We start from the raw sequence: 15,099 nt of genomic DNA, 5'->3' as shown, positions 1-15,099 counted from the left end.
CCAACAAAAGACAACACGTACTTGGATTTGGCTCAAAATTCGACAGGTATCGACACTATAGATGTTAAATCAGTGTACCGAATTTTATCTATCTAGCTCTCTTTGTTTTATAACTATCACGCTAACTTATATTCGAACAGAAAGACTTCCTCTGAACAGATTTTACACAAAATTTGATAAAAATCTGCAAATCTTTTATAAAGACTGTATACCAAATTTCGACCGTTTAACTCTGAGCGTTTTTGAATTATCTTTGTCACATATAGACAGACGAACATTTTCTCTGGGAGATCTGAAACCTGGACATTCATTAAAATTTCTAGTTCGAATTTTTTTACGATTTACTGTTCTACATATTTAAGAAAGTAAAAATAAATATATCTAAGCTTCATTTTTTCAGCTTGCCATGCATTGACTCTAGCTAAAAATCGTGTTTAGCGAAATTAACCTATTGTTGATAACTTAAGAAAGAATTTTTCCATTTTATTACAAAACGTCCTACAACATTTTTATGATATATCCGTGGTATTATCCGGCATTCAGAATATTGGACATCATTATGGAAGTATCATATAATATCTTATGCTAATAGCAAAGTGTAGAAAACAGCGGAAATCTCTTTTGGCATTCTTGTATACTTCCTGATAAAGGTATCTCGCCCCCCCCCCTCTTACTGCAACACTCCCTTTTCTAGATACATAAACTGCTTATCTTAGGCTAAGCCAAGACAGACGCTAGTCCTCAGATTTTTTTTGTATTGTCCTTGAGTTCGGAGAACGGCGGAAGATTGAAAATGCACGCAGGTGGATTATCCCTAATTACTTTATAGTGACCCACCGCCTTTCGCTTATAATGACACAGTAGAGAGCGTGCTACATTTCGTAGTATAATAAAGAAAACTGGATTTCCGTTTTGAGCGCCTTCTTTTCAAACGAAAGTTGATACAGACCTGCTATTTTGGATTTCAAGACAAAATAACAAATTTCATTAATTTAAGTTGTTGCATTTTTAAAATTTCATGTTTACATACACTCAAATGTACATATTTAATAAAGATTTACAATTTTTACGATGAAACTCGAAATGAATTTTACAAGCCAAATTCTTACGTGTTTTATTTTATTTATTTATTTATTTTTTTGTTATACTCACCCGTACAAATAGACTTCTTGTTGATTGATTTAATTCAATATTTAACTAAATCTACAAATTTTGTTAAAGACTACATACTAATTTTTATCCATTTGGCTGTATGCATCTTTGATATATTGCGTAATCGAAAGCAGGTATAGTTCCAAAAATGTTCTTTGAATTCTGATATTCTGAAAGCATGAAATTTCATCAAAATATCGAATTTTTTGACGATTGTATACTTTCTCTCTATATACAAAGTTTGTTGATATGAACATGTTTCCAATGTCTCTTAGTGCTCAATATTTGATGTCAAAACAAATAGTATAGCGATGAAATAATATAGATCTCCCTAACGTCTGTCATAGAGGGATGCCATAGCGACAATGTATTAATTCCAGTGGCAACTCGTCAGCTCAAGAATCGAAGATGTTACAAAAGATATTTTTAAAGAGCTGAAATTCATTATCTGTTTAAACCGGTGGGAGTTTTCTCGCTTCGACTCTTTCGAATATATACGCAATCTAACCATTTTTTAGCCTTAGTAAAGAAAATCAAATGAAAGAACAGTAAACAATCAATCCTACGACAGTTTTAATCCGAACTTTGATCCAAATATAAACTTTTAATTATGAAAATGTTCATCTAATTTTAAATATTTGTTCATGGAGTTTTTAAATATCGAGCTCATATACACACTCACGGACTTATAAATACACTCTGTTTTAAAAAATAGCAGTCAAAATTTGCTGAAAATCTGTACTTTTTGTTTATAGACTGTATATTTAATTTCATTTGTTTGCTTGAATTATATTTACAGGCATGGCTTTATTTTTTTTTTTTTTATTTAGAAAAGTCATTAAAATATGCCGATTTATCAAAAACTCAAGGTCAAATTTTTCTGACAATTACAGCTCTCTTTGCAACTACAAAGTAAGAATTGCTGTTAGCCTCGGTTAAACAAAAATATACAAGGTATTGCTTATAAGGTGTTGATTTTTTAAATTTTTTTTCAGTTTATTTAAATTAGTAAATTATATCTAAGCAAATACGTAAACAAAGAAATTTCATAAGCACATATTCCCTTTTTCGATCAACAACAGAAGCAAAAAGTTTTTAGATGCCAAAGAAGTTTGAAAAAGCCTGAAACATTTTCTTCGTCCATATTTGCGAAATAAAACCAAGATTAACAGGTATAGGAAAAGAAGGATGCCGGTTTGCGTTTTCTCTGTGATCAAGGGTAGACTGTTCTCTTCGTAGCCCTTAAAAGCCCCCCCCCCTTTTTTTTCCCTAGTTTAGCAGAGTTTCACGATAGGCACTAAATATAGATACAGTTATTCCGTTTTGGAAACTGAGAATCTAGGTTTTAATTTCGACACGCCACAGTGTTTTAATAATAAAGGTTTTTATCATTCTAATTGCAGTTATAGAAGGCAACTAATGAATGATTTTAATATGTAGCTAGTTAAAATCATTAATTATTGGAAGAAAAAGGTTGATAAATACTGTGAAGTAAATAAATAAATGAAAAATTATTTGAAATAACGTAAGGTATGCTGTTGTTCTGTAGCCGTGTCGTTAATGAGCTGCCACTGTTTAGTTCGTATATGTCACCTTTTAAGATCAAGTGTGACGAGTATAAAAAAAATTATATGCCTCAAATGGCAACTAGAAGAGCTGGAAAAACATTTTTCTCTCTCAAGAAACTGGAATGGAATAGCAGATTCCTAATTATAGTTAATATTTTCAAACTCCTTTCAATCCGCAGCAGAAACAATGAAATGACAATGGATGACTTTATTGTCTTCGCGTGATTCAACATTTATTGTAGAATGAATATTCATTGTGATCTTTTTTTGCGACATTTAAATAAATAATAATAATCGAATACATTCAAAAGAAAACACGAGCAATTTCTGAAATTTTCTAACACTCCATTTTTACATAATGTTATCAAAAGACATTTCTATTACTTTATTTTTATTTGATTAGTTTTATTCAAGGTATTAGATTTTTAGTCCACGTACTTTTAAACCATTTAAATTAAGAATAGAAAGTAAGAGTCGAAAATTTTATTTATTTAAATCTGGTGATATATGTTAATAATCGAAGCGAAAAGTTGTACATTATTTTTTAGTCCTTAATTTTTAAGGAATTGCTACTGTTGAAAAATTTTTAATACAAAAGTTATTCTTCTTAATTAGGCATAAAATTTCCAACCTCCATAATTTCCACTTTATTTGAGCTAATGGTTCATCTACCAATTCATTCAAAATTTTTACTTTCCTTATAACATGAGAATGAGGTTAAAATATAATCAAAATGACTCTAGTTGTCGTGATAATAAGATAACATGAGTAAAGCAATTATATACATATAATATTTGAACGAAGGGTAGTTTTGGATTTCAGGATTCACGATCGCTGAAGAAATGCAGACATTTTCCCAGCTTCATGCCATGTGAACTATTGCCTATCCCCAAAAAATTAAGTACTAGTAATGTCACAAATACATATCTTTAAATTCTTTATAATATTTAATGACACAAATATTTTTAGATTTTTTTGTGCAAGCTAATAAGGATACGGATTTATGTCGGATAGCTTTTTATAATGGAAGGGGGAAAAAAGAATAAAAGAGTATCGCATCCATGACATCTATGGTATTATTACGGTGAAACCAGCTGATAAATATATGGTTTAATATCCAACAAGCTCAATAACGAATAAAGATACTTTATTAACAAATGATCAAGAAACCGTGGATATCAAAACATTATCGAAGTTTACATAAATACATTTTTTGTAAAAATTAACCACACAAATACCAAACCCTTATTAAACAAATTCAACAACACAAAATGCAAGGAGAAATGCTTAAACTGGCCCTTGTGCCATTAAAGCAAATTCTCTTGAGATCAACTCTCCAAAGAATGAATTAACATGACTTTTGTATGTACACTTCCACTTTCCTAATTCTTTTAACAGAGAAATATTTGGAAGCATTCCGTACCTTGGCTTTTAAAATATCGCAGTAACTCTTCGAGGGACCTCCATTTTTGTCGCAAAATAGTTATTACGGCTGGAAGTCATTGATATTCAGCATTCGTTGTGTGTGTGTGTGTGTGTGTGTGTGTGTGTGTGTGTGTGTGTGTGTTTGTTTGTTTGTTTGTTTGTTTGTTTGTTACAGGGAAAACCCGAAATCAGTCAAGATGTGAATTAACTAGGGAAAACTCGTTTTAACTGACAGCGCTAGAGGGAACCCGTTTTATTTGCGTTTTGATTGATTTATTATACAATATAATTGAATCCCAAATTATTGTATTAAACTATACTTAAGGAAAGAACCCATCGTTGAAGAAAAAATACTTGACTTGAATATTATTTAATACAGTAGACCGTTATTACAAATTACTTATTTTGACATGGCAAACTGCTTGGCAATTGCAAAGAGAACCGTTTCTCATACAGAAACATCTTTTTGAAGAAACAATATTTTTTACAAGAACGAACCCTTGTCCAATTCCTTCCTTTCCTTTTCTTGCTGCTATTCTCAGCGAAATTTCCTGATTCGGTACTCGTTCTTGAGTCAAGAAAATTTGCGGCGATACATCGAATTGAAATCTGAAAATCTGAGAATATATTAAATTTTTACATCAAACTTGTACGCTGACTTGCGGTAGTCTATTGTATAAATACTTATAAAGTTAATATAATTAATAACCAAATATTTATTAAATAAATACTGAACTTACTAAGTTTAAATATCATTTCTTACCTAGAATACAAATTGTTCAGAACATCTTTCATTCCAATTTTGCACAGGCCATCTTAATTTTTTTCAAGCATTACACCGATGAGATTTCGCAAATCAGCTTTACTGTATCAACATATGGAATGGGAGCAACATCAAACTCAGGATGTCTCAGATCTTTCAGATCTTTTTATTAGTTTGGCTTGCTTTATTAAAGTTTCTTTGGCTTCTTCTCTAATTAGAAGATTGCTGGTCGACTAACTAGCAAGCATATGCTCCCCTGATTGTGCTTATTCAGTTTTTTCCTCTTCTGCATTCATGTCCTCGAAAATTTTCTGTAGTTCACCCTCATCTTCGATATTTTTTATAATATCTAAAGGCAAGGTTGAGTTTGTCATTCCAACACTTGGTTCAATCCCAAACATAGTTTTGTATGGTTAATTCTTGAGCGACCTCTGTTTTTCATGAATTGGGCAAAGCGAAGAGCATTGGCTCACTTTGTTATTTGATTTTCCTTCATGCATGGATCCACGCCTTCTTGGCCCTCTCAACCAAACCCTGCGACTAGCTGTTATAAGGCTTCCCATGAACAATCTTCAGTTTTGGCCAATATGTACATAACTGCTCTATAACGGTATTTAAAAACTCTCTTCCATTATCACGTTGCACTATACACGGATCCCCTAATATCAAAAAGATATCAAGTACTTGCAAAGCAACCTCTTCCTTTCCTTTGCTCTGAAGTTGTCATAGTAACACAAACTTTGTTAAATGTTCTTGGTATACCATAATAAACCTAAATTTATTATCTTCCTGAGATTTCATGTCAATCAAATCCACTTGGCAGCGCCTATTCATTTCTGAGTGAATAATAGGTATAGAAACCAAACCTTTCCTTTTTTAATTTTTTTTTCTGTTGACATGTTTCATACATCGATTAAATGTGTATCTTCTCAGTAATAATGTCAGCAAATTTTCTTGAATTTTCAATTTTAAATCTGTCTCTATCTCCATGTCCTATGGCCATATGTGCCAGTTCTATAGCATCAAAAAATTCTTCAATTGATAAATAATATTTTATGAACTCATTTGAAGAAACCAACTATTTTATTCCATTGATTTCAAGAATGTCAAACCTTTTTAATCTGCGGTACTGAATAAAGCAGATTTTGCTTCTTCAACCTCAGATAAGAGAGTGTTGTATTCATCACGTGTAATAGCTTTAAAGTTATTCTGTTGTTGTTGTTTTATGTAAAAACTACAAAAAATTTATTTTTTTCCGTTTTTGGCGCAAAAAACATTAACATTTTCTTCACGAATCGTTAATAAATCAACTGCACAAACACGTTGCAATATGAATAAAACCAGATGACTCAATTGGCTTTGAAAATTTCACGAACAAGAATCTAGATTCATATGGCTTTAACAGGACAACACCTAAAATAACTATTGAAAACGGGTTCTCCCTAGTGCTATCAGATAAAAAACGTTTTCCCTAGTTTATTCGCGTTCTCTCTAGGACTCTCAGTTAAAACGCGGTTAAATCGCGTTCTCCCTAGCGCTATCAGTTTAAACGCGTTTTCCCTAGTTAATTCGCGTTTTGACTGATTTCGGGTTTTCACTGTAACATATATATTTTTAAAACAATCTTCTTCATTATGAGACAAGCTGTGTGTGAAGCAATATTACAGATTCATAATCTGGGGGCACTGTAGTGCCCCCGCCAAGTCGAGCAAAACGAAGCGGCACGGCCGTACCATCCTTTTCGCGAAACAGTTCAGGCTATTGTCGACCCTATATAACTTCGTTGTGTATAAAACCAGAAGCCTGAATTTTCAGTAACCAAGCAGGCATTATATAAAAACGATATATTTCAAATTTCATTAAATTTGAACCAGTAGTTTAAGAATTATAACTAGTCAAAGTTTGTGAATTTTGTCACTGACTGACTGACCGATCATCAAAACTCTAAGTTCACTTCTAGCTGACATAGAAGCTTCAAATTTAGAATACTATTAGTGTTTAGTGTATAAATCAAGGAAAAACTAAAATATGCGTGTAATAATGGACCGATCGATAAATTTCTCGAAGTTTCGAGCATTATCCATTTTGTCGGCAAATTCGTCGCCAAGTCGCCAAATGATCGCCAAGTTTGTCACCAAGCTCTGGGATTACTGGATCGGCATTCGACAGCATCCAATACAGATTACTGTAAAACGGTCTTTCTTATGACACTATTCGCGTTGGGAAGCAACATTACAGGTTTGTAACAATATCTAATTTGAAATAATTCAATTTGAAGATGTGGAAGCTGCAAACGTAATGGGTGAATTACAGAGAATCATTCTGGCAGAAGAATATAAATATAACTTGTAATATAAATATATATTACAAAATATGTAATAAAAATATATATGCAAGTTATAATATATATGGTAGAAGAATATAAATATAAAGTCTGGACTGCTTACTTCGAATAAATGTCGATTTTCGAAGTATTGAAGCACATGAATCCTCAATTTGTGAATACAACAGAGTAAGAAGCATTTACCGTCCAGACTTGTCAAAAATTGGGCCTAAGTGAAGATTAGTGTGCACCAGCCGATTGCAACCCAATATTGCAACCCATCGGATCCCTCTTAAGGTGGGTTCAGACGAGGCTTATTATTGCGCGCAATAGAAGGTCACGCCTACTTCAGGAAAATCACGTGACTGCAACGGGACAATGGCAAATGGTTGTCCCGTCGGGACAACTATTAGCCATTGTCCCTCAACGTTGTCTCAACTGTTCACACGAGGACAATAGAGGGACAACAGTAGAGAGACAACGTTTGCGCGCAATAAAAAGCCTCGTGTGAACCCACCTTTATAGCAACCGTACTGCTGTTTTGTTTACTACTTTTTGCAATGGTTGAGTTGTACTTAAACTACAATTAAATTATGAAAAATGTTAAATTAAAAATATTAAAAAAATATCGATTAAAGATTTTACTTTTGTTCTTTATTATAAAGAAATTTAAGCTTATAATTAAAAGTTATTTTCTTCTTTCTTTTTTTAATGTGGATACGAACAGAAAATATTTATTCTTTTGCAATTTTTAATTGTCAGTATTCGCTTTAAAAAAATCGTCTGCATTCTCACTTTCAAAGACAGCTGCAAATGGAATTCTTCGCAGTTCTCGTAATTCTTTTGGTGTTATAACGGTTGGTTCCCTTCATAATTTGTTATGTCGGGATTATTTCGAACCTGAAGAATGGATGAAGAGCGAGTTAAATATGCATACATATATATTTTACGAGTTAATGAAATTAGGAAAGGATGCTTGTTTGAAATTTTGTATTGAGAATGGTTTGATATCGAACCGGCAGAATGGATGGAAGGTGAGTGGAATATATTCTTTTACAAGTTGATGAAGGTGGGGAAAGTATGTTTGTTTGAAATTTTGTATGGAGAATGTTCCGATTGCTTATTTCTCTATTTTTTCTTTTCTCTTGGTTATGTACTGTTTCTGTTTTCCACACAGTCTTTATGTTCAATGTGCTAGCGAAGCTACTAGGTTCCCGCTCCCGCTGCTAGCGAAGCAATAGGATGTTTTTTTTAAGTTAAAAAATTCTGCCCGGTGCCTTCTACAGATGCCGAAGGCATCTGTAGAAGGCACCGGGATGATTCCCTCTGAAATCCGTTCGCACAACATCCTTCATTCTTTCTTTTCAATTGATTATGTACAGTTCATGTTATCCACACAGTCCTTATGTTCAATGTGCTAGCGAAGCTACTAGGTTCCCGCTCCCGCTGCTAGCGAAGCCGTAGGATGTTTTTTTTAAGTTAAAAAATTCTGCCCGGTGCCTTCTACAGATGCCTTCGGCATCTGTAGAAGGCACCGGGCAGTATGAAAAAAAAAAAAAAAAAACTTATCAGTAAAAAGTTCTAATTAGATGGCGGGAAATAGTAACCGTAACTGTTCCGCGGAAGTATTTGTTTATTTTGTCCGTCATCTTTATTGGCGACTTGGCATTGTTGGCGCAGCTGGGTGCACACTAAAATTCACTTTTACCAAAAATTGTAAGATCAAAGCTTACGAGAAAAACCCATAGAGACAGGGAGTGAGCTTTGAGAAAAACTGTAGCTGAAGCTCAAGAAGTAGTACCGGAAAAGAAAAAGAGGAAGACTACATACAAAAATAAGAAAAGGACTATCTACAAAAAGAAATGAGATGCCATCAAAAACATAACTTTTAAAAAAACCAAATCTCGCAACTCAGTTCTTCTGTCGTAAAAAGTTGTGAGATCCATGTAATACCAAGTCGGTCAATTTATTCAGTCCCTACTTAAGGGTCCTTCTGCCTTAAGTTATTACGTAATTAGCTAACCTGCACAACATCTTATAGTGACCATATCAATATTAAAAATCTTTTATGGTTTAAATAAATAGATTGATTTGGCAATCGCACTAAACAATCTAATTTAATATAATATGTTAATGTAATCTAATTTAATGTAAAGATACATTGTGTTTTCATGCGATGGCCAAGTCAATCTATTTATTTAAACCATAAAAGATTTTTAATATTGATGTGGTCACTATAAGATGTTGTGCAGGTTAGCTAATTACGTAATAACTTAAGGCAGAAGGACCCTTAAGTAGGGACTGAATAAATTGACCGACTTGGTATTGCATGGATCTCACAACTTTTTACGACAGAAGAACTGAGTTGCGAGACTTGGGTTTTTTTACAAGTTATGTTTTTGATGGCATAGATTTTATAAAAATAATGATGGAAAACTTTCTCATGGAATTCAATAGATTTCATAAAGAAACATTATCATAAAATTTTATATTATCATTTTCAAAATACTTTAAAGAAGTACATTCATACAGATATTATAAATATTCAATGCCTTTTTCAACTCCTGAGAAAAACTTCAATAGCTTTATAAACACGGGACGAAATAGCATTGAGAAAATATGGCATTATGATATACGCTTTCTTAAGCTCATTTATCACCAGATTAGCGATTCATCACAATGCCTATGATGTTTTAATCTTTCTTTTTTTTAAAATTTAAACTTTATTTTAAACTGAGTACTGCGTTATGTCAGAAGTCAGAAAATTTTTATCTAATGACAGGTGTTTACATGAAAAATGTTTAATAATATTAATTAAATCAAAAGAAAGAAGTATATCTACTATTTACTTTTCAAAATTAGCATTTTTATAAATGCCCGAAAAAGCTATGAATATCTTGCAATTGTAATTTAAAAAAAAATTCTTATAAAGGCTTGTTAGCTGTCAATTTTGTCTATGAAGAATTGTTCATGATGTTTTATTAAATAAATGGAAAAAAAAATTGTTTCGTGCAAGCTGATGTTGCTAGGAAAATTACATTGTCTCACATTGCGGTTCTGAAACTCCAAGATCAGTTTTTATACTCAAATCCATTTTAAGATAATCTATTCCAGATCAGTCAGGTGTAATAATTCTGTAGAAGATCGCCTTCTTTCTTACACATTCATCTCAAAGGTCAAAATGTGCCACAGTTCTCTTTAAATTGTTTTGCTATGATGGGATCGAGAATATGCGCTATTACGGAGAGATGATGTTTTCACAAGCAAGAATTGTATACAAGTAGTTATTTGTATATAACCAATTTAATCAAGATATGCCTGTTTATATTGATCAAGAAAGCACGTTACCCGGACAGAGAGTAATGAATCTATCACAGATGAGTCCAAATTTACTCTGGTGAAAGATTTGCTGATATAGAGAAAACAAGATACTAAATATCATGAATATGATATATACTCAAATAAATAAGAAGTGGAGTCATGGTTTGAGCTGGAACTTAACTTGATGATCACACTTTGTGCTCTTTGGAGAAACCTTCGCTGCAGTGAGATATTGCGAAAAGATCATTGATACTTTCCTTATCATATACAGGGGCCATAACTATATTAGCACAAAATACCCAAGATTATTCTGGGATCTTTAAAATATTGACCAACAATTACAATATTAGTGAAGTCATGGTTTGAGCTGGAACTTATCTTGATGATCACACTTTGTGCTCTTTGGGGGAACTTTCACTGCAGGGAGATATTGTGAAAAGATCATTGATACAGTTTCCTTACCATATACAGGGGCCATAACAATATTAGCACAAAATGCGTAAGATTATTATTATGATATCTTTAAAATATTGACCAACAATCACAATATTATCAACTTTCTGAAGATACGATATAATAGCTTGTGCTAAAAGTTATCGTTACAATATCTTGTGTTAATAGAAAAGTATTGCAACATTAATGGTTTTTGCTTGTCATTCCTACATTCTATAAGTTATAACTGAAATTATCCCTATGAGCACAAAATCATATATATTGTTTTTACCACGAGATTAGCTAGCATTTCGAATTCAGAAAAGCGTCCTTGGAAACATCGTGCAACAATCTGCCCAACAGAGATGGAAGATTGACGCAACCATATGCAATGTAGCTAAGAGATAAGGACATACTTCTTTAATTTTTTTAAATTTTAAATACATATTACTATTAAACATTTTTCTTTAACTTTAGATTTTTATTATAAAATAATTATAAACTATGTTTGATATTAAAATTGCATAAAATTCAATAAATAAATATTTGTTCTACTTTTCATTTTTTGTCTGTCATTTATTTGCGTATTAAACACACACGCACGCACACACACACACACACACACACACACACACACACACACACACACACACACACACACACACACACACACACACACACACACACACACACACACACACACACACTGTACCTTTACTTTTAGTAATCAGTGTATTGTAATTTTGAAATCTCGTTTATTTCGATTTTTTAAATATGGATACACTAACTTAAAATTAGATAGCATAAATAGAATAAATAGGATTTAATAGAATAAAAATTTTGCTCACAGAATCTTTGATCTCGTATAGCATACACAATCTTCATTTTGCTATTTCTTTGGTTTATTTATCTGATATAATTGATTTTTACATATTATTAAGCGAATTCTGTAAATAATATCATAAAGTAGCATCTTTTTAAAAAATAGAATAGATCAAATTTTTGTAAATTTTTCAATCAAATGGAAAAGAAAATGTTTGTCATAGTTATCATAGTCATATCTATCTGAAATCAAGAGCAACCCTGATGATCCTAAGGATATTCTTCGACATTTTGCTAAGATTTTGACTTTTTTATTCTTCAGAAAAGGCCTATATTTCAGTAAAGTAATGCAAAGAATTTATACATTTTATCTTACAATTTTATGTTTCTAATTCATATTTTTGGACCTTGAACGGCAGTTAATCTAATCTAAATATTGCCTAAAATGATTTTCATTTGACAAATGTAATATAAAATAATTATTAAACTAGTGAAAATTGATTTAAATCCTTAATATGAGTCATTTTGTAATTTTTTCGTTTACTTTTCGTGCAAAATGCCCAACAGTAATATCTCCGAAATGTTGAACAACATTTACAATAGCGAACAACATCAAGGAGGTATGCACAATTTCTTATTTTGTTAGAGAATTTAGCGGATAACTTTAAAGAAAATTCACATTTTCACACTCTGTGCTATGATGTACGGTCCTTCCTTTTTCATGTAAATGCGCAATGAATTCCAAATTAAATTAATATGGATCACTGAACATGGAAATTATCAAGCTTTATTTTTCTATTAGAAATACATTCCACGATTTGTTCCATATTTTGAATGCCGCATATATATAGCAGTGTTGGACATTCTGTGATAAAAGAGCTAAAAATTCGATTTTTTTAGTTATAGTACTCTTAAATTTGGATAGAATAGTTTTATATGTATGCAGATGCTGTATGGTAACGCTCCGTTAATACTTTTTCATAAATATATATAACCATATGTTTTCACTTATAATAGTGCAAAATAGGAAATATTGTGCAAAATTATAGATATGTATTATATAGTTGAGCAAAGTAAAAGTATATTTGTCAGCATCGTTTTTTAATTAGATTTTAATGAGAAACAATATACATCAAAATTTACAAAATTATTCACTCTTTTAAATTTTGAATATTTATAAATATTTTTTTATTCGACATTATGAATAACATTAAAAGAAAATTTTCTATCAATTTAATTTTAAATCCAATCTAATCAAATAATTTCGCCTGCGAAAAATAATCAAGCAATTAAACTTTATTATTAGTAATAACATTAATGGATTAATTGAAGAATCAATGCAATTTATTTATGCATATTATGCATTTTCGAAAATTTAACCGTATCTTACTTAATAGCCATTTTTATTTATCTGCGCATTTCAATCACAAGCAACCTAATCTTATTGAACATTTTATCATAACCGCCATCACTTTATTTCCGATTTCATAATTAATATGAAATGCGTATTTTTTTTAAAAAAAATCAATCGCTTGCGGAGGATCAGATAACAGCGCCACCAAGTATGATATCATGTCTTCTAACTGTAGAGCATTTTCCAGTGAACGCACCCTCTTACAGAGTTGACTACAATGCCATTGCTCGTCACAGATGCCGTAGTCCGTTAACGTGTTCTGTGTTTTCTGTCATTTCCTAGTGTTATGTTAAGTGCGGGAATAATTAACAAGCATCACTGCCTCCGCAGATCCACGACCAATGTAACGCTACGCAATGACACGAAAACAAAGTCACCTCATTCATGCATCCACTCGAGGAAAATCGATAAAAGTAGGTCCAAGCAAAACAACGTTAAAATAAAGGCAACCTCATTATGCGAATGAGATTAATGGGATTAAAAATAAAATTATATTGCGCATGCGTGTGCTATTCTATAATTTTTAGTTTTTCAAGATGGACGCCGTGATACCTGGTATAGTTCATATGGATAATATAGCAGCTGGTAATAGTATTATTCAACCGGACAATGCAAAAACTAGACAAGCAACCAGGTATGGTGTTAGACTGTTTCGGGAGTACTGTGTACAGCACGGCGTGGAAACCATCAATAATTTGCCGCCCAGAGAAATCGCCGCGATGCTAAAGGGCTTCTACGGGCAAGCTCGCACTAAAGATGGCCAAAGATTTAGTGTTAATTCATTGATTGCTATTCGATATGCAATTAGTCGTTACTATCGCTCCCCCATGGTCCACAGGAAGATCGACATAGTCAAAGATAGTGCTTTCAACGATGCCAATGAGACATTTCGTGCCGTTTTAAAGGATCTGGAGAGGGAATCCCGTGGCACAGCATGTCAAAAAGAGTTACAAATGGTCGATATGGATGACCGACGGAAACTCAGGCATTACTTCGAACATGCCATCAGCACGCCCAGGGGACTTCTCCAGAAAGTATGGTACGATTTGATGCTCCGGGTGGGGCGTAGGGGTCGAGAGAGTCAGCGACTTTTGAACAGGAATTCCTTCAGGATTGCCAAGACAGCGGACGGAAGACAGTACATCTATCAGGTAACACACTCACTTTGTTTACAAACATAGCCCCCCCACCCCGCTCTGAAAAAAAAATGGGACGTCACTTGTAAACAAAGGGGTTTTTTTTTTAAAATAGTTTTGTTACATGCAAAAGTCGCAAAAGGATTAATAAATTAGAAATTTTTTTAGAAATAAAATTTCTGAATTTAAGAAAATAACCGTCATATTCATACTTTATGTAAGATTTTTACTATAAAATTTTATTTTGCTCAGGAATATTTTGACTTAACATTTATTTTTATAAATTAGTCTAATAAATAGCACTTCTTTTAAGATCGGAAATATGAAAAATTTGTAAAAGTTGAACTTAGTTAGCATATATACTTTATATATACTAAAGTATTTTGGAACGTATTTTTTAAAATTATAAATAGGAATTTTAACATTGTATTTAATTGACTTTACAATTATTGACCCATTTATTGAACGCGAAATATTTAAAAATTATTAATATGCAAATTCTTGCTTGTATAGATGTAACATGATCACCTGTGTAAAAGAACTGATTACATGGATTATTAATCTATTTGAAGTTTAATTCTATATATATGTCTCAATTTAAGTATAATAAATAAAACCTTGCTTTCAATATTTTATTTATTATATTTAGCCATTTATATCATTCAGTAGTAATAGTAATTAAGAAGTAATCATTCTGGAAGAATAGTATATTTAAAAAAGATTCAGCTTTTTATGTAATAAAA

General features: G+C 32.0%; 1 protein-coding gene across 2 annotated transcripts in view; it reads left to right on the top strand.

Annotated features, from left to right (window-relative positions):
• Window positions 1-13,279: 13,279 nt before the first annotated feature.
• LOC129964185 (uncharacterized) overlaps window positions 13,280-15,099 on the top strand; it is a 37,812-nt gene continuing 35,992 nt past the window's right edge. The window contains exon 1 of one of the 2 annotated variants that reach the window (XM_056078906.1): window positions 13,280-14,371. In XM_056078906.1, the coding sequence (XP_055934881.1) occupies window positions 13,757-14,371 (615 nt within the window). In that variant the 5' untranslated portion in view covers window positions 13,280-13,756. The remainder of the gene's footprint in view (window positions 14,372-15,099) is intronic. The other variant, XM_056078905.1, reaches the window with a different exon arrangement.

Source organism: Argiope bruennichi, chromosome 3 (genome assembly GCF_947563725.1).
Source record: "Argiope bruennichi chromosome 3, qqArgBrue1.1, whole genome shotgun sequence".
Classification (NCBI taxonomy): domain Eukaryota; kingdom Metazoa; phylum Arthropoda; class Arachnida; order Araneae; family Araneidae; genus Argiope; species Argiope bruennichi.
The sequence above is the reverse complement of the archived record's forward strand: the minus strand, read 5'-3'. Positions and strand labels throughout refer to the sequence as shown.